The 25,884-nt window shown below is 36.6% G+C and overlaps 3 protein-coding genes across 3 annotated transcripts in view; all 3 read left to right on the top strand.

The window, feature by feature from the left end:
* LOC130992384 (T-complex protein 1 subunit beta-like) overlaps positions 1 to 25,884 on the top strand; it is a 629,300-nt gene that overhangs the window by 584,645 nt on the left and 18,771 nt on the right. The window lies entirely within an intron of this gene.
* Positions 11,002 to 13,454, top strand: LOC130993134 (dehydrin ERD14-like). Its single transcript, XM_057917910.1, has 2 exons — positions 11,002 to 11,605; positions 12,917 to 13,454. Exons 1-2 carry the CDS (start codon positions 11,342 to 11,344, stop codon positions 13,304 to 13,306), a joined length of 654 nt encoding a protein of 217 aa, XP_057773893.1. The 5' UTR covers positions 11,002 to 11,341; the 3' UTR covers positions 13,307 to 13,454.
* On the top strand, positions 19,190 to 22,825 carry LOC130992917 (cytoplasmic tRNA 2-thiolation protein 1-like). The gene is made up of 10 exons (XM_057917665.1): positions 19,190 to 19,545; positions 19,625 to 19,739; positions 19,930 to 20,072; positions 20,256 to 20,375; positions 20,667 to 20,779; positions 20,899 to 20,991; positions 21,453 to 21,493; positions 21,571 to 21,637; positions 21,737 to 21,848; positions 22,297 to 22,825. The coding sequence occupies exons 1-10, from the start codon at positions 19,435 to 19,437 to the stop codon at positions 22,459 to 22,461; spliced, it is 1,080 nt and encodes a 359-aa protein (XP_057773648.1). The 5' UTR covers positions 19,190 to 19,434; the 3' UTR covers positions 22,462 to 22,825.

Consider the following 25,884-nt stretch of genomic DNA (forward strand, 5'->3'; position numbering starts at 1 on the left):
ATCACATTCATAAAAACCCCTATGCATCCTAAACCTAATCATACGTCTCACTCCTCTCACACGTCTCTCTCCCACCTGTTGCCCCTATCTCTTCTCTTTCAAATCATAGTTCTCCTCTCACAGTCTCACTCTCCGTCCCTCTCTGTGAAAATCGGACACAACTCGTCTCTTTTTTTTAGTACCATTTTCTCACAGTGATGTATTGTTGTTTGATCTCCGTCGTGTGCAAATGTGCTTGATTGGTTTAATGCATGCAAGAGTATTTCGTTAATTAGATTATTTATTCCTTAAGTATTTTAAGATCATTTCAGTTATCATTAGAATTTTTCTTCGTGTGACGTACGAATTACATGTTTCAAATTTGAGTTATTTAATATAAAAAATAGTAATTATATAGTGAGACAAAGAAATATGAAAATTCAAAAAGTACATAATATTGCATTTTCTTTATATGGGATACTAAATTTAAAAAGTGACTTACAGATGGCTCGAACCTGAAACTTATGATTTCAAGCATTAACATTAACTAAAAATCGGGCGATGATGGGTTCAAACTTAAGACCCTTGATTTCAATGCATGAACATTATTGAAACCTTTGATTTCAATCATTAATTTAACCACCAAATATTTGAAGTATGCTCTATCCTTACTCGTATATTTCTTAAGTAATTTTGAAACATCTTTGTTGTTAAATGGTAGTGGACAATTAATTATCACGCTATAAAGAGACAAGACTTATAGATGGCTTTTGAGACTCTCAATTTTTCAATGTGAGATACTCCCCCCTTCTAGGAAAAAGAGTGCTACTTACATTTTTTTTCCACAAAAAAGAGTTATGTTTTACTTTTTGTACAATTATACTTTTTATGAATAAACAATATACTCGTATGGCCATTTTGATTTTTGAAGAAGGAAACACAATATTTGGCCACTAATTGAAAAACACAAAATATGGCCATATTTTTACATTTTAAGACTGTTTTGCCCTTAATTAGGACGGACCAAATTCGGGTCACATGGCATTATTAGTGCCATTAGGGCTATATACTTAGTGCTGGTACTTATGGGCATATTAGTGTCACTAGTCCATATACCTGTGTGCTGATATTATTTAGTTGAGTACAATTATATGACCATTTTGAACACTTCACCGTAGGGTTTAGATTATCCATTTAGGATGTTGCACGAATGATACTTATGGTCATATTAGTGTCATTAGTGTCATATAATCTCTCTTATGTAGTGTTGCACGAATGATACTTATGACTATATTAGTGTCATATACTTAGATTTTTTTTTTGGTTGGCACATATGGCATTTTTTTTGGGGGTTGGCACATATGGCACTAATAGTGTCATATGTGCCTAACCCGTGCGCAAACCCAAATCCGGTCCGCCCTAATTAAGGGTAAAATAGTCTTAACACATAATAAATGGCCAGATTTTGTGTTTTTTCAATTAGTGGCCAAATATTGTGTTTCCTTCTTCAAAATGACTATTTCAAAAGCGCTCTCATTTATGAACTTATGTATTTACTTCTTCTTTTTTTGTCATTGGATGACCCACCTCATTGACAACTTTTTTTAAACCTACTATATTTTTACTCCACTTACAACTACTTTAACATTACCCATATAAATTTACTTTTACTTCATTACACTTACTTTAAGAACTTTTTAAAAATTTGTGTCCCCCTCAAATGAGACTCTATTTCGGAGTGAGTACTTAATTCTCATACATTATCGAGCATCAACTTGTGCATTTAATTGTTTCTCAGGTCTTAATTTTGTGTATCAGTTGCTCATTCATTATAATTTGAAAATGAACAATCAAATAAATTAAATTTATGTGTTCAAGACGTAAATTTTAAATCTACAATTAAATCTCAACAAATTGACCATAATTAATTATGATTAACCACCATTTATAGTCAGTCTTTCGGACAAATCTTACATATCACAATCTAATTGATGTTATCTAACAAAAGTACGAAGTCTTATTAAACAAAATAATTTACATTTGTTCAGGAAAAAATTATAGTCACTTAATTCAACTATTAACCTTAATAGTAGTAATAAATTTAAGGGCAAATGGTTTTTAATACCCACTTTTATAATACATCTATCAAATCTACCCACCTATATAAAACATCTATGAAAAATACCCACTTCATAATAAAATACCATTTCTACCCTTATACTTAATTTCTCTTTATCTCCCATCTTTTGCCTAATTAAGCTTGACGGGTATATCGGCTGGAAACTTTCCTCGTGCCCGATAGGTTACTATGTAATCTGGGTCTGGACTGTGAGACAACGCCACGTACTGTTAAGCAAAAAATGATTAAAATTGGTAATTGTTCAAATTGATCCCGCGCTTCTCAAAATGGTATCAGAGCGGGTTTTTATAGAGGAATTATATAATTTTTAGTTTATTTTATTATTAACCCATGTGGGAGGAGACTCCATTAAAAGTTTATGGATCCGGACGAGTGTCCGAGATGTGTACACTACAGGAACTCTCTCCAGAATCTGGAGATAGAAACCAGTCGCCTATTAGGCGATCTCAGATGGAACAACCGAGTCCTCGTTTCCAACTTACGACGAGGAGGAAATATCGAGTTTATTCGCGAGGTCATCGCGAGTATCCAATTTTATCATGAGAATCTCATGAGAATGGCCGCAGCAAGGACGGCGATCGAGAGAAACATGGACGAGGCCCATCAGTCACACGATTGATGGAACAAAAAGACAAGGCGGGTGTAGCTTATCCGAGCTACCACAAGATCGAGCCAGACTCTTCCGACAACGTCAACTTGCGGGAGATTCAGAAAACGGTGGAATATTACGGCAACAAGCTGTATGAACTACCGATGGAGATAAGCAGAATATCACTCAAACAAGAGGAAATCCTTACCCTCTTGCGTGATATCCAGAAAAGAATGGAGGAAATCGAAAGGCGAAAACCATGTTCCGGAAAAATTCGGAATCAATGGTCCAAAGACCCGACGAATCCACTCCTATTTGATGCAGCGCCAAAGGAGTTGCAGCCGAAGGACATAATCCGAATCATGAAAGGCAAATATCATGAATAGCCTTGACAGAATCGGATTAGAAGATCTACAAGAGTTAGCAGAATCTTTTGCTAACCTCAATATGGTGGATCTAAAGATGAACCAAGGAGATGAGGGCCCCAAAATTGAGCCTCAAGAAGAAGAATCGTCAGGAAAAGGGTCAGCCCAAGACGATGCAAGCCAGTTCCAACGAACCCGACGACGGAGGCCTCAGATGCAGAATACTCCGGTTGGAAAGGTTACACTGGAACCAGTCCATCCATATGGATTGATCCTCAACCTCGACGAAGCCAGTTTCAAAGAATGGGAGGGTCTCATCGACGAATGGGCTTCATCATTGAAAGTCGTAATCGCTACAATTGATTACGATAAGAAAGAATTTGCCAGAGTCTTCGAAGCCAGTTTGGCAGGAATGGCAAAACAATACTGGGACAAACTTGAGGTTCCAGTAAGGGAAGAAATGTTTAGTAGCACATCCATGTATGACATCATCAAGGAGATTACTAAATAGATTAAAATCCATTTCTTGGGAATGGGTTTTTTCGAAGGATCCGCAGAGGAGAAGCGCAAGAAATATCAACAGGCACTTCACAATCTGAGATTGATGGTGCTGGAGCCAAAAGCTCTCGATGAATTTCTGCGCCTTTATACCCTATATGTTCATATGGGGGAAGTGGAAGATCAGACGGCCATGGACCTCTTTTTCCCAAAGTTTCCAAGTCCATGGAGAGAAATGCTCATCAAAGAGTATATTTCACCCGGAGGATATCCCCTCGACAGTGCTTCAAGGAGGATGTCTTATGTCCACAAAAAGCTGTCCGAATGGTGCCAGAAGGCAGCGGACCAGAGGAATCTCAAGAGATTGAGGAGACTCAACAAGAAATCTCCCTTGATGTGCGACAACATTGATCTTCCAACAGAGATTGGTGCTGAGTTGCTATATCAAAAAAGGAGCCGAAAGAAACATAGGTATCAACCCTATGAAAGAAAGTCCAGAAGAAGTTCTTGGAAGCCAAGAACTATGTGGACCAGACAGAAGGCACGCTCCTACAAATCAGGCCAACGGAGCGGACCATCAAGAAACCGATTCTCAAATCAAAAGATAATCCCGGCGAGAAAAACTTTCAAGCGCACTCAGGCCAAAGCAAATGAAAGTTTCAAGGATTGCAACTGCTGGTCGTGCGGTGCAAAGGGGCATATTTCAACCAATTGCCCAGACAATGAGAAAAGGAAGATAAGAAGATTCGAGTCCACACCGGATATCGAAGACGCTATCTACCACCAGAAATTGATACCCGTGTATCAATTCGAAGATATATCCTCTGATGAGAGTATATATGAGCAAGAAGAGGTCTTTAGTTCTGAGGATTCGGAGATGACCGATGGATCAACCGGAGACGAGCCAGACTAAAGAGGAACGCGAGGTTCATCACACCCAAAAGGAGGATCAGAATGGATTTACAAGCCATTTTCTGATTCCACAAGAAGAGGTGGTAAAGAAGCTCGTAAAGAAACTCAATAGGGAAACTGGAGAGGTACAAACATACCAAGGGTTTTCCAATGGGAGATTGAATCGAGTTTTTAATAGCTTGATTCCATCCAAAAGGAAGCATCATGTCTATTTCGGGGTCACAAACCGAGAAATGGCGCTTCCAATTGAAAGTACAAGTAATCAGGTGGAGATCCAGCTGGTTCCTGCCGAAGATATTATGCAGGATCTTAAGAAAATGAAGCCAGAAGTCGCTAGTACGATGAAATGGATTCATATCGGAGCAATCCAGTTGGTAATCAAATCGTCCCTCTCCCCAGGGACAGATCAACCAATTGATGTCGCACTCTGCGACAAAAGAATCAGAGATACAAGAGCATCAGTTCTTGGAGCCTTTTCAGGCAATCTCTACGCCAAGAGGATTATAACCGAGTTCTACCCGCAGATCGCTTATAATCTACAAGATTCATCCTTCAGCCGAGCCCTGACTCTCTATCAGGACTACAAAAAGAAGGAGCTTATGACGGGAGGAAATAGGCCATACTCGCTGACTTACCAAGTCTCGTATGCCTTATCAAATTCCCATCATACAGAGTTATTTCTGGGAAAAGAATTTATTGAAATTCCAGAAATATTTAAGGAGGTGGCCAAAGCAGTCAATCCAAACCGAGTGGAGATTCCTCAGATCGGAGAAATCGACATCGATATTGGAGACAAGCAGGTGCTCAACCATACCCAGAGTCTCAGACTGGGAGCACCAAGGCTATCATTCCAAGGAAATAGGCTAACTTCAGGACCTATTACAAGAAGTTTCTCTCATTCGTATGAGAGAAGGGCGATCCAAGAAACACCAGTCCCGGACTTGAGAGTCAAGCTCAAATGTCCCGAAGGGTGGAAACAAGTTTCTACAAGTTTTGATACAACAAGCAAAGAAAACAAGTTTCCCTGTAGCTCGTCGTATTATCTGGCAAATCCAAGAGACAACCGATATATCGGAACTCTAAAGGTTGGAGATTTTGAAATCCAGACCGAAGGCCAAGCCGGACAAGAAGCGAACGTCCTGATCCTAGGACGAGATTTCCTTGACAAATATAAACCATGGTCATGGAAATCAGGAGGAATGGAGATCACCATTGGACGCCAAAGAGTGATGATCCAATGACCAGTCCATTCTCGATATACATCTCTGTTGGGATGTTATATGAGAAATTCAAAGCGGAATATTTTGCTGCTTATGTGGATTCAGGAGCAGGAATCTGTACAGCAAAACGAGGAGTCTTCCCAGAAGAAGTGGAAGAAGATCTACCTCGAATTGCAGGAAGGGATTTCTCCAAAAAGATTTTGCTTCTATCCAAGGGAGTAAAACAAACGGAAATATTGATCGGCGGAGTAGGTCAGACACCTTGGTACAAGGTTAAGACTCCACCAATTTATTTCCATGATACCGGAGCAGATATATTATTCGAAAATAATTTTCTGCAAAGCTTCAAGAGATACATACAGGACAATGAAGCTAGGAGGCTAGTGTTCACAACCAATTGTGATCACAAGATCATTGTGCAAAGGCTCCAGGGAGCTTTTCATCGTTCGATGCCAATCAAATTCCGCAGCAAGCGTGGTGATGATGGCAGACTCCGGAGACCCCAAATGAAGGATCAAAGGAGATTCGGAGAAGTTTTGCTCAAATGCAGAACTGAGGGATTTCCAGATCTCTCTGAGGAAGAAATTCAAATCCTCAAAGTATCCCTGATATCACACAAAGATATCAAGGAAGAAGAACAGGTGTCCATTGCCGACGTCAAAAGGAGAATTCAGAAGTGTTACCATGAGAATCCTTTGGCATGGTGGGACAAGAACCAGCTCAGAGCAACCTTGAAAGTTAAAACTGGAAAGGAGCATGAGTTCGTCAGGTTCAGACCTATCCTGATGAATCCTCGTGATCAAAAGGATATGATGAGTATAATCAAGGAACACCTTGATTTGAAATTAATTGAGGAAGGAAGATCACCCTATAGCAGTCCTGGATTTCTGGTTCGAAATCATGGGGAGATCAAGCGAGGAAAGCCAAGATTGGTCATTAATTATAAAGGGATTAATGACATTCTTGAGTTTGATGGATACTTCATCCCAAGCAGAGAACACCTTATCAACTGCATCAGGAGTGCAAAGGTATTCTCAAAGTTCGATTGCAAATCCGGCTTCTACCAGATTCGCATGGAGGAAGGGAGTAAGAAGTTCACAGCCTTCTCAACTCCACAAGGACATTATGTCTGGAATGTCATGCCAATGGGGTTAGCCAACGCGCCTCAGATATTCCAAAGGAAGATGGATAATCTCTTCAAAGATTATTCTTCGTTTATGTTTGTTTACATTGATGACATCCTTATAGCATCAAAAAACATTCATGAACATGTCAGGCATCTGGAGATCTTTGCGGATGTTTGTCAACAAGAAGGACTAGTGCTGTCAGAAAAGAAGGCAGTCATAGCCACCCAGAAGATGGAGTTTCTGGGGATCGAGATCGATGAATCCGGGATAATTCTACAAGATCATATTGTGGAAAAAGTCCAGGGATTTTCGGAGGATCTCAAAGAAAAGAAGCAGCTCCAAAGATTTCTCGGAGTTGTTAACTTTGCAGGAATGTTTATCAAAAATCTTGCAGAGCATCGGAAAATCTTCAGTCCTTTACTGAAGAAAGATGTTCCATTCATTTGGAAGGAGGAACATCGGGAGGGTATGAAGAAGTTGAAAGAGATTTGTAAAAATCTCCCGAAACTTTCAATACCACAAGATGAGGATGACCTAGTCCTCTATACAGACGCAAGTGATTACTGGTGGGCAGCAGTGCTTACAAAAATCACCCCCTATGGAGAAAAACCTTGCAGATATTGTAGCGGTCTCTTTTCCGACGACGAAGCTGTGCGATGGCACATCAACGAAAAGGAATTCTTTGCAGTGCGAAAAGCGTTTAAAAAATGGCCGCTTTTCTTACTTGCTAAGAAATTTGTTTTGAAAGTAGATAACACTAACGTTAAAGCTTTCCTAACAAAAAAGATTGAATCTAAGCCTGAAAAATCTAGATTGCTTAGATGGCAAGCAGAATGTCAATATTATGATTATGATATTGTCATATTAAAATCTGATCAGAATGTTCTTGCAGATTTCCTTACAAGGGATGGAGCTCCCTGAAGTGGAGGCCATCGGAGCAATACAGGGGCAGCTCTTTGAAAGCCTAGAGCTGCTACAACAAGAATGGCAAAAGTGTGTTCTACACACTAAACAAGCGGGAAAGATACAAGCGGCTGACGAAGCCCGAGTATCCAACCAAATTGATGCTTGCTTCATGAAGATGTTCAATCTTCAGGAAGCTCTCGACAAGCCGCTCTTGCGCGTTATCCGAGATAATCGGATTAAAGCAATACTTTCCGTACAGGGCGGATTACCTGTAGCAGGGGATTCAAGTACCCCTAGCACAAGTCCTGAGACAATGGTTTCACAGCCAGACTCTCGAGGAAAAGATGTTGTTAAGGGGTCACACCCTGAATCAACATGTCAACCCTCCACCTCTGGGGTAAAAGAGGGAGAGATCAATCTTAGGCCTATGACTGGCCAACTTAAGGTTGATACTGACTTTATTGAAATTTCTCCTTCTTGGCAGATGTACCAGGACAGGTGGGAGAAACTTCTCACAAGAAAGGGCATTAATCCGGGAAATTGCCGGGTTGATGTTGCCGGAAAATATCCAAGGGTTTGGACGACTCCAGGAGCCAATCCAGACGCTGTCAAGGAATGGTATGAGTTTGGGGCTTTGGCCTCAGTTTATACTACTGCCCCAGCCTTCACCGAGATCAAGGGTCTACCCAAATGGATCCAGAAAACGGTGTTCGACACATGGGAGAACAACGAGTCCCTCAAAAGGGGAGATGTTCTGGAATTATACTGTTTCAGTGCAGCGCCAGAACCAGTCGGAAAAGGAATCCGTGAAGCTTTCCACTTCATCAAGCTTCGGAGACCTGATACGGGAGCCCTTAACCGGATCAAAGTTCCCGACTTCCAGGCCGCAATCGTCTCAAATTTCACGGAGGATCAAATCTCCACTAGACGAGCATGGGGTCTATGGGTCTGTCTCACAGAGATGGACAAAATGAAGTCCAGATTCAAGTTTTACCAAAGCTCGGATCTGGGAACGTTCCTAGTTAATACCATGACAGGAACAACAACTCCTTTTGTCGAACAATCTTTCGAGAAGAAAAGGCAAATGCTATGGGAGAACAAGATTGCGGGGAGCCAGGAGACTCGTCGCAAATTCTGCAATATGGCTCATCTGGGCCAGTGGATCGAGAAAATCTGCGACCAATGTTCGTCGCAGAAGGAGCCAGAATTTGGCAAAGGTTTCTTCCCGAAACCTGACAGAAGGAGGTTCCGGTCTGATGAACATGACAAGCATCAGACTCCAAAGGGAAGAGCCCCTCGGGCATCAAAAAAGTAAGGTGGCCGACAAAGCGAAGTGAATCATGTGATTCACAGCAAGGATCGCACCCACAAAAGAAACGACAAAAGTGGGTGGAAAGACAGGAGGACCACTCACCAAACGCTCCAGGACAAACGTGAGTGGAAGGAAAAGCAGCCGGCCCCTACCAGCATTATCACAAGAAGATAAAGCAGGGGTCCAGCACCATGTGATGGCACTTATTTATGTCGGCAATCAAGGCGGACAAAAGAAGGTGGATGTCACATTCAAGATAGCTGGCCACGAAGAAAGCATCCGAGGCCAACCACCAAGTAATAATAGAGGGTATCAAACCTCTATATAAACTCAAGTGCTGGAGAGAAGAAGATCATCGGGAAAATCACAACCCATTTCCACACACCACTTCCTCTCTCTAGAAAATTATCTTTGTAATTTTTAATTTTGTTTTCAAAGTTTTTTTCGTTTTAGTTTTAGTTTCTTTTATTTTTTATGTACACAAGTATTAGCTACTATGAGTAGCTAAACAAGTTGTCTCCTCCCTTGGGGAGAATTTTATGAAATAAATTAACTATTATATAATTCCTCTATAAACACTTAGTTTTTGTCCAACTATTCCGGGTTTAGTAAAAATATTTTCTTTTCATTTTTCAACAAAAATATTTGACGTCGAGACACAGTGAAGGAGGGAAACTGATTCCTGAAGGTGACCATTCGGCGAAAGCCGGAACACAGTGAAGGAAGAAGGTTGCAACCATCACTTGCGAGTGGGTGGTTGGACAAAGGCCGAGGAGGCAAGAAGTCCGTAAAACGCGATAAAAGCTCCGGAAGGTGACCAGTCGACGAAAGGTATACTGTTGATTTATGTTTTGAATTATTTCGAAGTTGTACGGAAGCATGTTGGGCCTGATTATGTCTTAATTGAATTATGATAATTTGAACATAAAATGGTTTTAGGATGGATTTGTTGAGGATTGGTTGAAGGGTAGTTTTGTCATTAATTATGAGTTAGGTATGGTTGATATGTGTTTTGTGAAAGTGGGTATTTTCGATAGATAAGTTATGAAGGTGGGTATTTTAAATTTTGACCCTAAATTTAATCAACTATGCTCGAGTCGACCATAAAATATCTTGTTACAACGCTCAGGCTGCACGGCACCTTCACACTGACTACTTTGTCTATAGTGGGCCCATTGTCGTCGATGAAAGTCGGTCACGCGCTCACCGTACACCTGAGCCCCACACGATTATTTCTCCGAGCACCGAGAACCTCTGGAAGCATCGACCGCTTACATTCCGCCACGTGTCCTGCTGATTACGTGCCACCCAATTTCAGCTAGTAGTTCACGAAATAAAATATCTAATCCAAAAAAAAAATATACTTCAGTATCTAATCCAATCAAAGGGCTGACGTTGAGGGCCCAAATGTAGCAGCTGTTGTCCACGTGGCCTCTTATGAGTGGATACTACCGACATCTATATTCCTCTACATTCTTCCTTTTCTGGTCAGCATCTTCTACTATTGACAAGTGGGTTTTTAATAAAAGTTTCCTTTTATTTGAGCTTCTCCTTTTATTTTATGCCTAATTAGTTGTAATGAATGAATGATTATCTCTTGAATTATAATAGCATAAAAAAAATAAAAATCATCAGTTTGCCGTGTTCGGATACTACACTATTTAGATTTGATGTCAAAGTTCCACATATTATCTTAATTGACATGTAGTGGTACTATAATATTAAAATAGTATTGATTTTGCCACATTAAAATATATTGATTTTGGAAAAGTTATAAATATACACATTAACTTTAATTAGGTCTTTTACGCTTTCAAAAAAAAAACTTTAGGTCTTTTACATTATAGTTTGAATATGAAAGTATAAGTACGAGGCATTTTTCCAATTTTCATATAAATTTAGTTTTTTTTTTTCTTTTCTTCCAAAGATCAAATCATTTTTGTACATCGCATAAAAAATGGGGCACATACATCACAATTAATTCGAAAATACAAAAGTAAAGGAATTGAATGATAACGCCGGCGTCATTGCAATTTGCAAATGGGCCATAAATTAGGATTTAGTCACATTATTAAATAGAATATATTTGAAAATATTTAGGCACGTAAATATTAGTCGGTCACCTCCGTGTTGTCGATTCCTATAAATAAGCACGCCTTTCCCTTCCACTCTCTCCAACACAATCTCTCGAAATCAAATCATTCCCAACTTTCAATCTTCCAACAAAGTTCATACATCAGTTTCGATTCCACTCATTTCGTTTTTGATACGATTCCAACACTCGTAAAAAGAAATGGCCGATGATCAGTACAACCACCACGAGACGAGGAGCGATGAGCCATCCGCAGCCAAGTCTGAGGTGGAGGCCGGCGACCGCGGGATTTTCGATTTCATGGGGAAGAAAGAGGAGGAGGGGAACAAGTGTGAGGGCGAAGTGAAAATCGCCGGCGAGTTTGATGAGAAGTTTAAGGTTTCCGAGGAGGAAGACGACACGAAGAAGCATGAAACCCTGCAAGAAAAGTTTCAACGATCGGACAGGGACGGCTCCGGTAGCTCTGTAAGTTCCCTCCATTTCCATACAGAGAGCACTAATTCTAAGTTTTACTTTGATCGTTTGATTTATGTGACGATCAACTGAATTTTATATAACTTGATTATGGTTAATTAATTGCCACGAATAATCATTTTTAGCTGAGTAGAATGTTCACACGATTTTTAAAAGGTTTTAATTATGATATTGTTTTTTGAATTTTACAACTAATTTTTCCATTATTTTCTTAGATTAAGGTGTGTTGCATTTATAACATGAAAAAGTAAAAATGTCAATATAATTTCCGCCTGACTCTTAGATATTGTTGTTTCCAATATTAATTAATGAACGATTGTCTTTCCCTTAAAAAATGTCAATAAAAGTTTTGAAATTCATGTAATTAAGTTATAATTCGCATAAAGATCGTGTAATTTTTTTTTATCAATTAATTGATTTTTTAATATTAATTAATTTTCACTTTAGATTATGTCCCAACATCTCACACATATATATAGTGATTATTATACAAACACACTTATACAAACACGCTTATTTTATAAAATGGGTCTATCATGAATATTTATTGTGAAAAATTATAAATTCATAAAATTATAATTTTAGTCTATTATATGATTCGAATTCTCAATCATATGAATTTATTGTAGATCTTCACGATTTAAGAATTGAAAATTATTCTTGTTTTATACAATAATATATGTACCTATTTGAACAACTCCATAACAGAAAGAACCAATAAATAAAAGAATAACGGAGAATTATTTTCAGTTATTCAATCATCAAGATTTACAGTGGATGCATCATCTTGTTGGATGAATGCAGATTCTGGGTTCGAATTTTGAAAGGAACAATTTTTTTTATTTTTTTTAGTGCATTAATTTTAACAGTGAATGCATTAATTTTACAGTGGATGCATTAGATTTGATGGTTCTCACGTTCTTACAAATAATATAGTTCTTTTTAGAAACACACCCTATAATGAATAAGGTTGTATATGACGTTGAATAAATGATATTAAAAAAATTGGTAAAATTTTCGCTTCCTCCAGAATTTGAACCCTTATAAAAATTTTCGCCCCTAGGTAAATATCAACCATATGATACATGAAATCAACACCCACAATCAATCTAAGATCTCACCACATATAGGAGATCTCATTGGAGGGCTCTTCTATATATATATATACATGAAAAAAAATATACACAAAACTCATTGGAAATTAATAATTTATGCAAAATTAGAGATTTATATTATCAAACTATATTGTTGCGTATTAACTTTATTATCATATCTTATGTATTGTTTGATTGATGATTGCAGTCGGGAGAGGAAGAAATAGGGGAAGATGGGAAAAAGAGGAAGAAGAAGAAGGGCTTGAAGGAGAAGATTGCAGAGAAGCTACCTGGAGAAGAGAAACACACAAATGATGTACCAATTGAGAAGTGTGAGGAAGAGAAACCAGTTCATGAAGAAGCAGAAGAGAAGAAAGGGTTACTAGACAAGATCAAGGAGAAGCTGCCCGGTGGCGCCAAGAAGGCGGAGGAAGTGGCGTCGCCGCCGCCAACTCCGGCGCCGGCCGCCGACTACGCCGCCGCTCCGGGGGCTGAGGAAAAGGAGAAGAAAGGGCTCTTGGACAAGATCAAGGAGAAAATGCCTGGCCACTCCAAGGGTGACGAGGAGGAGAAAGAGAAGGAGAAAGAATGCAACTAAGAAGTTATAATTAAGAAATTGTTATTGTTTTAAAATATGTTCTTAATATTTAATTTGTGATTGTGATTATGGTGCTGTTTGGTTTGTTAATGGTGTTAAATATGTATGAATAAATATGTATCAATATGAGGTTAATTCTGAGCTAGTATATATATGTGTGTATTATATATTAATTTGTTTAATATGATTAATATGTGTTTTTTTAGAGGTAATATGGTTATGTGTTAATAGAATTAATAGTTTGTGTTCCGTATTGTATTTGATAAGTGGCATAAACGATAATGCATTGACAAAATTGATCGAACAATGAGCATGTATGTAAAGCATTTAGTTGTCTTAATTAAATTAGTAATAAAGCTTGATTAGATATGTTGAAATTGAAAAGTATCATACTTTATAATATAATATAATATAATAGAAATATTACACTAGCGACAAAATGCAAAGACGAAATTAAAAAAAAACGAAGAAAATGGGGGAATTTAAGTTATTTAACCATTATTGATTCTCTATTTAAAAAGGGTTAAGTATCAATTTCACCCTTAACGTGGAGGCCCTTATTACGTTTTGCACCCTATGAATAGGGGTGTGTCAACTAAGCCCCTGAAGTACCTAATTTCCGTCAATTAACCCCTCCGACTTAACGGACGGTTAACATCGTTAACTATTTCATTTTTTTATTTTATAATTGGTGGTGGGACCCACACCATCTTCTTCACCAAGTTCGTCGGAAACTCGCCGGAAACCTAATCCACCCCTTCCCCGAAACTCCGGCGTCATAGCGGTGACAAGCCGCCGCCGCCGCCTCTTTCTAACTCCTGAGAAGGAGAACCCAGAGAGAGAACCCAGGCGACGCAAGAGGCCCCTGCTGTTGTTAGTTGGAGCCAAAAAATCCACACAACCTCTCCATCATTACTTAATTAACATGATAATCTACCCAACTTTAATCATGCCTATGCTCATGCTGCGCCTTTTCTCCATTGAGCTCTGAAGCTGCTCCTTTACACGCCTCAATGATTCCAGCACCTCTTTTACTGTTGCATCCAGAATCTCCGGATCCACCGTCTCATTTTCTGACGACATTTCCACCAGAACTAAGGCCATCGAATCATCCACGCCTTCTTCAGCGGATGATGATTCCATTCTGCATAAAACCAAGACGTGTGTTTGTTAAATGAGATCTAAATGAGTTTCGAGTGAAGATAAGAGAGATGAAAAGCATGAGATTGAACATTGGATATGAATCGTCTACCGACTTTGAGTATTTATTTGATCCAATTACTGAGGAAGTAGACTCACTCGGACTCCATGAACTCAATTGCAGATCATTAAATTCCTCCAGATCTAGGGATTTAACTATCTCTTTTCGAAGAATTTCGAATTTTTGAGCTTCTTCGGTTGTTGAAATAGATGCAGAGGATTGAAGCCTCTTCATCGGGAATTTCAGCTTCTTCTCGGCTCTGTTTCTGGACTTCCCATGTTGAAGGCTCCTCTTTTGAAGCAAGAACACTAGGAAGATATTAGATTATCATTTAATTTCACTTTCTTTATGCACTGGAACGGAATTGCACTTTCAATTTCGCAATTATTTCTTTATCTTTCTTATTTGATTTAATTCCATGGTTTAGTTTTTCTCCTACTTTGATTTCTACAGCATTATGAACTAAATTTCTATTCTAGGGTTTGGGATATTCAAATTGATGAGTTTTAATTGTTTATGATTGATTTGTGCTAGTTGATTGATTTGTGCTTGTTATGATTATCAATTGGCCATTGATTTATCTTTGTAAACAATGAATGAGATCGAGAGATGAATTTGTTGTTGGATCATGGTTTAATCAACGTTAGATTTGATCGAAAACGTGTAATCTAATGGATTTGTTAATTCTAATTAATTAATTTGCTTAGTCTCATAGCATGAATACGAAAGTTATTGCTTGAGCTCCTACGTGAATGCATTATTACAGTTGATAGATTGTGCTTATCTTCTGCTAACGTTTTAAACTCTTGAGGCGAATATCCCTGAACCATAGAATCGTTTTCCCCTTGTTATTCGATTTAAAGTCATTTTTATCTTTTGCTTTGAATTTACTTTTAATTCTCTAGAAGAAATACTGAACTACCTGGTTAGACTGTTTAGAATGTATTTATTTGTTTTTCGTGTGTGACATATAGATTACTAGCCCTGTTAAGCCTTCTACGTGGATACGACTTGGGCAACTTACTACTCTACGATTGACCTTGTTCTCTTGCGAGCAATCTAGAGGTACACTTTAGGTTGAACAAAATTTTGGCGTCGTTGCCGGGGAAGGCTTTAGGCTTTGTGGTTTTTGTGTTGCATTATTTTTCGTGTTTCTTTTTATTTTTCTTTTGGTTCTTTTTTCTCCCCCAGGTGCGGTTGATCGGTTTTTGTGTTTTTGTTGTGCAGTGATTAAGGAGTTCGTGGGAGAAAAATAGTAGTGATATATGCCAAGTTGTTATCGATCTGGAGCTCAATGTAAAGAATGACACAATATCAATGAAATATGTGGGGTTATGCTTATCCACCAATCGAGGATCCTTCAAGTTGTGAGATCACGAAGCAGATAGCTGAGCTAACACATGAAATCCATCGATTACGCAGAGTAAGAGAGGAACAAGAATGGGCTATACTCGGTGGCACATACAACCAAGGCCGGAATTGTTACTCAAATTCAGCTTGGGAGATGTGTGACACTAATGAAGAGCAGTCATATACTCATGGATGGATGAAGAACCCAATTTTCACGTGGAATCCAAACCTCGATCAATTCAGTGAAAGCATTCAGAACCGTCATCCACAGTCGGTTCCATCTTATGAGCCAACGTTGGAAGACACCCTTCAAGCATTCACAAAGAATTTTGAGTCCGTAGAGGCAGTAGCAGAACGCCAACAGAGAGCCGATGATGCAGACTGTCTCGATGCTCAAATTGCACAAATTACTGCTGCTGTGAAAGAGATGGTGCATCAGGAAATTGATGAGGAACTAATGTATCCCAAGGAAGAATTGCAGACACAGCCAGTGCAAGCCTTTACTGTCACTGTTCTCGAAAGAGATATGGTGAGTGATGACGAGAATGAGGAGCTAACATGGCGTGGGAATGAGGATGAAGTTGAGTCCTTGTCGACTCCACTTTCGGCATATTGCCCATATTTTGAAGTGTTTGATCCGTTGGTCGAGGAGGAGATTGAGCAGGAGTTCTTGAAAAATTTGGAGAAAGAACAGACAAAGTTATTGGGAGAGCTTTTCATGACCACAATAGAGTCACTAAGTGACGCCAAAGATGATAACAATTCTAAACCTCCCACGACTATTGTTGAGCATTTCTTTTATAGCATTGCTTCTGATGCTTTCTTTACAAATGGCTCACTGCGGATTGTCAACTTGAACAAGGGAAAGATAAATTCAAGCTCGGCTATCAATCTAAGTGTGGATGGGAACTCTACATGTGGAAATGGGGCGAGCTCGTTCCCATCTATTCAAGGACCCGCAGAGGTGAAGGGGGAAGATGAGTTGGTCCAAATGATGGAGTGGCTCAAACTTGAATTTGATTATGGATAACACGTTCTTAGTCGGGCTGGCGACTTAAAAACTAGCACTGCGTGGGAGGCAACCCACGATTTTATTTCTTGCTTTTAATTTTTATTCTAGTTATTATTTAGCTTTGCTTCGTAGTGAATTGAGAGAGTTATTTTGTGGTTTCAGGAGATGATGGAGAACAACTGGAGCACCTAGGCCCAACATTTTCCCTATCCTTCACCACCCACGGGCCAACAATGGATCACATCGTTGCCGGCTCGTCAATTTTCAAGGAAGTTTCGCCTTTTCCTTTGCAACTACTTCATTGCACTTGAGCATTGAGGACATTGCTCTATTTTAGTGTGGGGGGAGGTCGTTATTTCTTATGTGATATGATAAGTTTGTGTGCATTGTGATATCTGTTTTGTTTTGAATGTGTGAGTATTTGTGAATCCTTGCATTATTTTAGTTTTGCATAGTAGAGGCTTGATTTAAGTTAGTTTATTTTTGGTTGAGTCGGCTAGATTTGAGTTGAACCTTTGGAATTCATTGTTGATTGTGACTTAACTGAGATGAGGTCATTTTTATACTTGTTGTTGTGGGGCAAGTGTATGAGATATGATTGAGGTGATTTGTTCGGCTAAAATTTGAAGGAGTGTTATCATTGCAGTTGCTTAAATACTTGTCTCTAATTCATAAGTGTCCCATCTTGTACGAGTTGATGTGGTAGTATTCCATTATTGATATTTTGTACTTGTTGGGATTTGTGGAGTTGTAAAAAAAAAGGAAAAAAGAAGAAAAAGTAATGAAAAGAAAAAAAAAACAAAAAGAGAAAAAAAAAAAATCAAAGAACAAAAAAGTTTGAGAGTTTGGGTATAAGAAGGATGTACCTCATTTAGTTTTTCGTTATTCTTGAATAAATGTAGAGAGACTTGTTGATAAAAGCATCTGCATTAGATAACTCACTTCTTATGGGGGGCTGAGTCTGATCCGATTGATTATCTCATAGATGAGTAACATGCTTCGGGTTAATTATGATTTTCATTGATGTTGGGAAATGGTTGGTCATGATTCTAAAGAGGATATGATGTCTATGTTAAGTTGACTGGAAATAAAGTCTCTTAAGTCCAAACTCTACTACGTCGAACTAAATTTTTGCTTGAGGACAAGCAAATGCTTAGTGTGGGGGGATTTGTTTAGTCATGTTTGTGTCGTCGTTTATTATTAGTTTAGTAATATTTGATTGCAAAAGTTGTGATTTTGTGTTAATTTGAGCTTAATGGTTAATTGTGATGCTTTAGGTGTTAAATGAAGAATGTCGATGTTAAAGCATTTGAAGATTGTGAAGTAAGCTCACAACGATGCAAAAGAGAGTGTTTAAGCCTTGCTAACCATGGCTCACAATGAATGGGGGTGATTAGAAGAAGATTGGGAAGAGAAGACAGTGAGCTGCGGCGCACTAGTCAACCAGGTTGACTGCTTGAAGGAAAATGGGCAGAATATGAAGTGAGCCGCGGCGCACTAGTCAACCGGGCTGACCCTGACAGTTTTCTGACTCATATGAAAGGCGATTTTTAGATATTCAAACAGAACTCTTTCACTTTGAACTTCCATCTTTTCTCTCTTTTGAAGCAAGAACAATAGGAAGACATTAGATTATCATTTAATTTCACTTTCTTTACGCATTGGAACGGAATTGCACTTTCAATTTTGCAATTATTTTTTTTATCTTTCTTCTTTGATTTAATTCCATGGTTTACTTTTTCTCCTACTTTGATTTCTACTGCATTACGAACTAAATTTCTATTCTGACTCATATGAAAGGCGGTTTTTAGATATTCAAACAGAACTCTTTCACTTTGAACTTCCATCTTTTCTCTCTTTTGAAGCAAGAACAATAGGAAGACATTAGATTATCATTTAATTTCACTTTCTTTACGCATTGGAACGGAATTGCACTTTCAATTTTGCAATTATTTTTTTTTATCTTTCTTCTTTGATTTAATTCCATGGTTTACTTTTTCTCCTACTTTGATTTCTACTGCATTATGAACTAAATTTCTATTCTAGGGTTTGGGATATTCAAATTGATGAGTTTTAATTATTTGTGATTGATTTGTGCTAGTTGATTGAATTATTCTTGTTATGATTATCAATTGGCCATTGATTTATCTTTATAAACAATGAATGAGATCGAGAGATGAATTTGTTGTTGGATCATGGTTTAATCAATGTTAGATTTGATCGGAAATGTGTAATCTAATGAATTTATTACTTCTAATTAATTAATTTGCTTAGTCTCATGGTATGAATACGAAGTTATTGCTTGAGCTCCTACTTGAATGCATCATTAGAGTTGAAAGTATGGCGTAAAACGTAGTTAAGCAAGGTATGGTCTTTCTTCTAGTTTTCATACCCCAGTCCTGTGAATCTTTGGTATTCTACTTTTGATTAGGCAAGAAATTAAACTAGGCATTGGTTTGCTTCTGTATCATACGAATTTTTGTAAGGTTTTACCGCAAATTTAAGAAAATTCTGAAGGCTTAAAAATATTCAAATAGAAAAAGAAGCCGCACCAGTTGTGCTGATATGGCGTCGGGAGCAGCCGTTGAAACGGCGGCGAAGCCTAGAGGCGGTAGGTTTTGCACTATTTGCAACGCCAAGCGTGCCGCCCTCAAGCGTCCCAAAACCCTAGAACAAGTAAACTTTTTGCTATAATTCTCAATTTTAATTTTCAAACAGTTATTAAATTGTATGCCCCTTTTCCTCTTTGTAATAGATATGCAAAGAGTGTTTCTATGCAGTTCTCGAAGATGAAATTCACAGAGTAATTGTTGATAATCATCTCTTCAAGCGGGGCGAACGCGTAGCAATTGGAGCTTCTGGAGGAAAAGGTGAAGAAAATCTCTTATTTTCTCTAATTTTTTCTTTCTTTCAGGTTATTGATTTAGCATAATTAGGTTGAATTCGCATGATTGCTCGTGCTTTTTAGCAAATAAACAGATTGCGTTGCTCTGTAAATATGATATTATTGCTCTAAATAAGTTACATTCGATTGATGCTGATGGGATTGTGTTTCGGCAGATTCAACTGTGCTTGCATATGTGTTGTCCGAATTGAATCGTAGACACGACTATGGCCTCGATCTTTTCTTGCTTTCAGTTGATGAAGGCATAACTGGTTACAGGGATGATTCACTTGAAACTGTTAAAAGAAACGAAATTCAGGTAGTTTTTCAATGCCGATTTTAGGGTTTAACTTTGCAATGTGTGTTCGTGGTAGAAGCTTAAGGAGAGTCCAGCAAGATGAACTAGTTTTCCTTTCACAGTTAGTTTTATCCCATCCACCCCCCTCCCTCCTACTCTTGATTCTGTAATGTAAATTGATTGATGCATTTTATACACTTCCAGTACGGACTTCCCCTTAAAGTTGTCTCGTATAAAGACTTATATGGGTGGACGATGGATGAGATTGTGAAGCTAATAGGTCTAAAAAACAACTGCACGTTTTGTGGTGTTTTCCGTCGCCAGGTAATGAACTTCTTCATTGTTAACCTCAAAATTACGTTTTAAGAATTGTTTTAGCACCTTATTAACTTTAAGTTTTTATGTTCAAACTTCTGAATATTACTTGTTAATAGACCAAGCTGCTTCTTTTATACTAATATCATTCTCATAACAAGAGTGATGAGATTAGGATAATGAAAAGAACATAACTTTAGTTTTAATTATGCAACTTCTATAACTTATCTGGATTTAAAGTCCTCACAAAGGGAACTTAGTTCTCCAAATCTAACACTGGCAATGCTGCTTCTGTTTAAGGCCCTCGATAGGGGTGCTTCTCTTTTGAAAGTGGACAAGCTAGTTACGGGGCATAATGCAGATGACATTGCTGAAACAGTTCTACTAAACATATTGAGAGGCGACATTGCAAGGTATAATATGTTCTGTTAAGATCTTAAAAGTAAGAGTAAAGCTTCCAAAAATAGGTACTTTGTGCTCCTATGTTTTCTTTGTCAGCTTGATCAATGGAAACTCATTGTTAACATGCCAGGCTGAGTAGATGTACTTCTATTATTACGGGTGAAGATGGACCTATTCCAAGATGCAAGCCTTTTAAGTACACCTATGAGAAGGAAATTGTGATATATCCTTTTTGAATCAGAAGTTTTATGCATTCTTTTCATTGTTAATTCTGTGCTTGTAGCAGTCGTTTTATTAGCAATCATGTCCATTTTACTTGTTAGGGTGCATTTACTTTGGTTGTAAAATTTTCATTGGAAAATGATGGATAAGAAAAGATGAGAAAATATTATGTTTTTCTTCTTTATTTATCATATGTTTATGTTTACTAGAGATGAAAAGATGAGAAAATATTGGAAAATATTTTCACACCCCACCCTAGGATAATAGTATTATTCAACATTGGAGAGAAAATAAGTGAAAAAGAGCTGCCCGAGAAAATATTCCACCCTACCCGGAGAAATTTTTTTATCATAGTAAACATATAAAAATGGGTGAAAATATACTTTTTCTCTCCTTTTCTATCAAAGTAAACGCACCCTTAATTGATAGCAGTGAAGTGGTGTCCCCTTAACCTGCTTTTACGTATGCATACTTCAAACGGCTGGATTACTTCTCAACTGAGTGTAAGTATTCATTCCATTCTGCCTTATGCGTGCTTTGAAGAACTGTTGCATCATTACGTTATACTTTGGAATTGCAGGCATATACTCTCCGAATGCTTATCGTGGCTTTGCTCGGGAATTCATTAAAGATTTGGAGAGGATCAGGTCCTACAGTCTGTTCCCAAATCGGTGGTTTCTTCGGTATACGTACTTTTTATTTATTTATTTCAGTGTAACAATGCCTTCTGTGGTTTGTCATTTTAGGCCAAGAGCTATACTCGACATCATAAAATCTGGTGAAGATTTTAGGATAGCAACCTATACAAAAATGCCAGAGCAGGGAAATTGTGAAAGATGTGGTTACATTTCCAGCCAGGTGAGAATGTAACTTGTTTTGCCTTCCATTTCCCCCAACACTTCACAGTTGTAACTTAAAATTAATGATGTATATCTCCCCCAACACTTCCCTTTCTTGCATGCACTATTCGACATAAGTTACTATTCTACATTTGCTTTTCGATCATATCTGCTTGTCCATGTTACGCTAATGACTGCAGTTGAGCACATAGATGATTGAGAAGCTACCAGGCAAGCTCGTAGATAGGGTTTCGAGTTTCTAGAACTGATTTGTGCAATTGAAATGTCGCATATGTCATTGTCGTGGCCGTTTTAAAACCTATGTAATCTATTTGGGTGATCATTTAAATTGACAAAATTCTATAGAAGGAAGTGATTGGTGTATTTGTTGTTTATATTTCAGATAATTGCGCATGTTACAATATTGTTAAGACCGTAAATATCTTACACATGTCTAATAAATGCAGAAATGGTGTAAAGCATGCGTCCTACTGGATGGACTTAATCGAGGTTTGCCTAAACAAGGTATTACTCGGACCCGAGGCTTAGATACTGAGCGCAACAAGGATATGGGAGAAGCTAATGGAACAAAGAGTTTGCAGAGCAAGCAATGCGGATCACTCGACTTCTGATTCAGTTTGGCGGGTTTGAATTCCTCATTCAGGAACAGAGGTCGCAATTAGCAGTTCCAGAATTCGTTGCAGATGTAATTCATAATGGATTTGCCAGTCTTCCTCCTGCCTGGGAAATCCATCTTTTGATTTTGATTAAGTCCCAACTTAGCAGATCATATTTATCATGGATATTGATGACTTTATTTATTTTGTACAAGCATTTTTTAGGGTTCTGTGGGCTCTTGAAATTTTGGTTTAGCTGAAGAAAACATGTATACAGTTTCTGTATTTTGTACAAGCAGTTTCTTTCGCTGTAAAATAGAGCTAACGGTTGAGATGCCTTTGATACGTGTTTACTTTGATGAATTAAAACTTTGGAATATTCTAAGGTTTTTAATTATTTCTATTATTTAAGCTATTTTTGCTCGATTCTTATATTTTATTAAAAGATTGAGGATATAAATATTCAATCATACACAGTAAACGTCCTCTAAGAATATATTTTGTTTTCAAATCTAGAACGATTTGTTTTTTCCAGTACCGAAGACTCGATTTTTACGGTACCAAGAAGTTGGGTTGGCTACGCAGATTTTGCAAGATATATTAAATAATGAAGTGGATTTTTTTCTATATCATACCTGAAAGATCCCAATGGATTCAGGCTGTGAAACTCAACTTTTCGTATCGAAAAATTTGAGCCGTTCTGGATTTGAAAATAAAATACTACATTCTTTGAGTATTAGCATGTCAAAATCAAATATAATCAAAATTTTAAAATTGGGTGAAGTATTAATTGTAAAAGTGTAATTTTTTCCCAAAAATAAAACATGGAGTTGAAAACAGAAACACTACGCTGCAAGGATGAGCACATGTTTTAGATAACTAAGATTTTGCTGTCTACAGCTTGTGTTTAGTAAGTGAGTCAAATTGAGATTCTCACAACATTCTTTTGCAATTATATAAATCTTTCGCTTGATCCACTTTATTCAGACAGTACTCTTCTGCTAGGTCAACAAAGAAACAGAAAATGAGGATTAATAATAAAAGCTCTTCTGCTAGTTATGAATAAAAATATAAAATAGTTATATACAATTGATAAAACACAGTAGCATCTATGGGAACTTAAGCCTAAATTTAAGCACTATTTAAAGATGCCATTTCTATTAATCATAACTATATTAAAAAAAAAAAAAAGTGGTTAACAAGCTGGCAATGTGAACGGGACATGCATTTCCCAAAATACGAACCGAATAAAACTCCATCGTTGTGGAATTATAAAGGGGAGATATAATTAAAGTTTGTAAATATCAAATTGCATTTACTGTTATTATTTCCCCTGCAGAAAAATAAAAATATATAAATGATTTTTTTTTTTGAAGTTACAAGTTACAAGAGGTATCTGAATACAATCATTAATGCAACCCGTAAGTCTTTAACTGCCTCAACTTTGCCATTAAAGCATGGCCTCATCGGCTAAAAATAAAAATATATAAATGAATATTAGTAATCAATAATGATTTTGAGACACCTAAGTGTCTAGACACCTAGGTGTTAACCGGGTTTTTTGTGATTTTTTAATTGAACCGGTTTTTTGTTAATTGATGATTTTACTAAAGTATCCAACCTAATTTTACTCTATTTTTTTTCGGTTGTTTTCCAGCTTTTTCGTTTTTAATTGTTTCCTTAATTATAGGTTTTGTTGTTACCTTATTTATCTATTATTTATTTTCAAAAAATTTATAAATCATATAATAATTCGAATTTATGAGTTTTAATTGCAGACTTTTTTTATTTATTTGTTTCAAGATTTTATTATTTAGTTTTCGAAATTAATATTTATTTGTTTCAAATTTTTAGTATTATTTATTTTTCGGATTTGTTTTTTTTGCAATTGATATTTTTTCGAAATTAATATTTATTATTATTTTTCGAAAATTATGTTATTTTTATTTATTTTCACTAATTTAGAGATTATCCTAAAATAATCCTAGATTTGATTCCACTAATTTAGAGATTTTAATTTCTCCAAATAATAATCTCAGATTTGATTCCACTAATTTAGGGATTCTCCTAAAATAATCCTAGATTTGTTTTCATTTATATATTTTTTTTCGAATATTAAAAAAAAACATTTCGAAAATGATTTAAAAAACAAAGAACCAAAATAACAAGAAAAAGGTGTTTCATTTATAAATTTTTTTCGAATATTTAAAAAAAAAATCGTTTTCATTTATATAATTTTTTCGAATATTTAAAAAAATTCGTTTTCATTTGTATAATTTTTTCGAATATTTAAAAAAAATCGAAAATGATTTAAAAAACAAAGAACCAAAATAACAAGAAAAAGGTGTTTCATTTATAAATTTGTTTCAATTTTTTTTTTAAATCGTTTTCATTTATATAATTTTTTCGAATTAAAAAAAAATAGAAATAACAAGAAAAAGGGTGCTTGGGGGGATTTGAACCTGAGACCTCAATAATATGTGAGTGATACTTTGCTACCTTCTCCGATAGTGGCAACCGCATTACTCAACCGTCAGAAATAATAATAAACTAAATCATACAAAGGGGCATTGTTCGAAAGAATAAATAACATATAATTTACTAAACGTGATATAATAATTATAAACTGAATCATACAAAGGTTATATTTGTCTTTTACTATTTACTTAATTAAACCTAGATGATTAGTTAGTCGTGTGTTAATAATTCCTTTATTATTTACAAGTATTAATCGTACTTAATTATTAGTGGAGAAAAATTAAAAAATCACCATTTTTGAAAAAAATAAATAATAGAATTTTCAAGAAAAATAATACATATGGAAAACAATCAACAATTATTTTTAAGAGAATCCTAAAATAAATGTAAAAAAATGAATAAAATATAGTCAAAAAATATAAATAATATAAATTTTGGAACATATAATATGTGTGGAAACAAATTTAATTGTTTTGTAGGAGAATCCTCATATTAAAGGGAAAAAAAAATAATACTCCCTCCGTCTCACAAAAACATGAACATTTTGTTATTTTGGGGTGTCTCACAAAAACATGAACATTTTCATTTTTATACATTATTTCATTATTTTTTATCCCTCCTTTTCATGCTTATTCACAAAAAAACCATCATGGCCCACCACTACTTTCAAAACACTTTATAAAGTAGGACCCATTTTCCATTCACAATAATATTTAACTAACATTTCTTAAGACCCGTGCCACTTCCATTTGTTCATGTTTTTGTGAGACGGAAGGAGTAATACAATTTTCGAAAAAATAAAATAAAATTACAGAAGAAAAAATAACAGAAAGAATTAAAATCGAATATAATACTCCCTCCGTCCCACCCAAGATGCAACATTTTCCTTTTTGGGCCGTCCCAACCAAGATGCTACATTCTTTATTTGGCAAAAACTAACACATGAAGTATTTTTTTATT

The sequence above is a fragment of the Salvia miltiorrhiza genome, chromosome 1 (assembly GCF_028751815.1).
Source record: "Salvia miltiorrhiza cultivar Shanhuang (shh) chromosome 1, IMPLAD_Smil_shh, whole genome shotgun sequence".
Lineage (NCBI taxonomy): Eukaryota > Viridiplantae > Streptophyta > Magnoliopsida > Lamiales > Lamiaceae > Salvia > Salvia miltiorrhiza.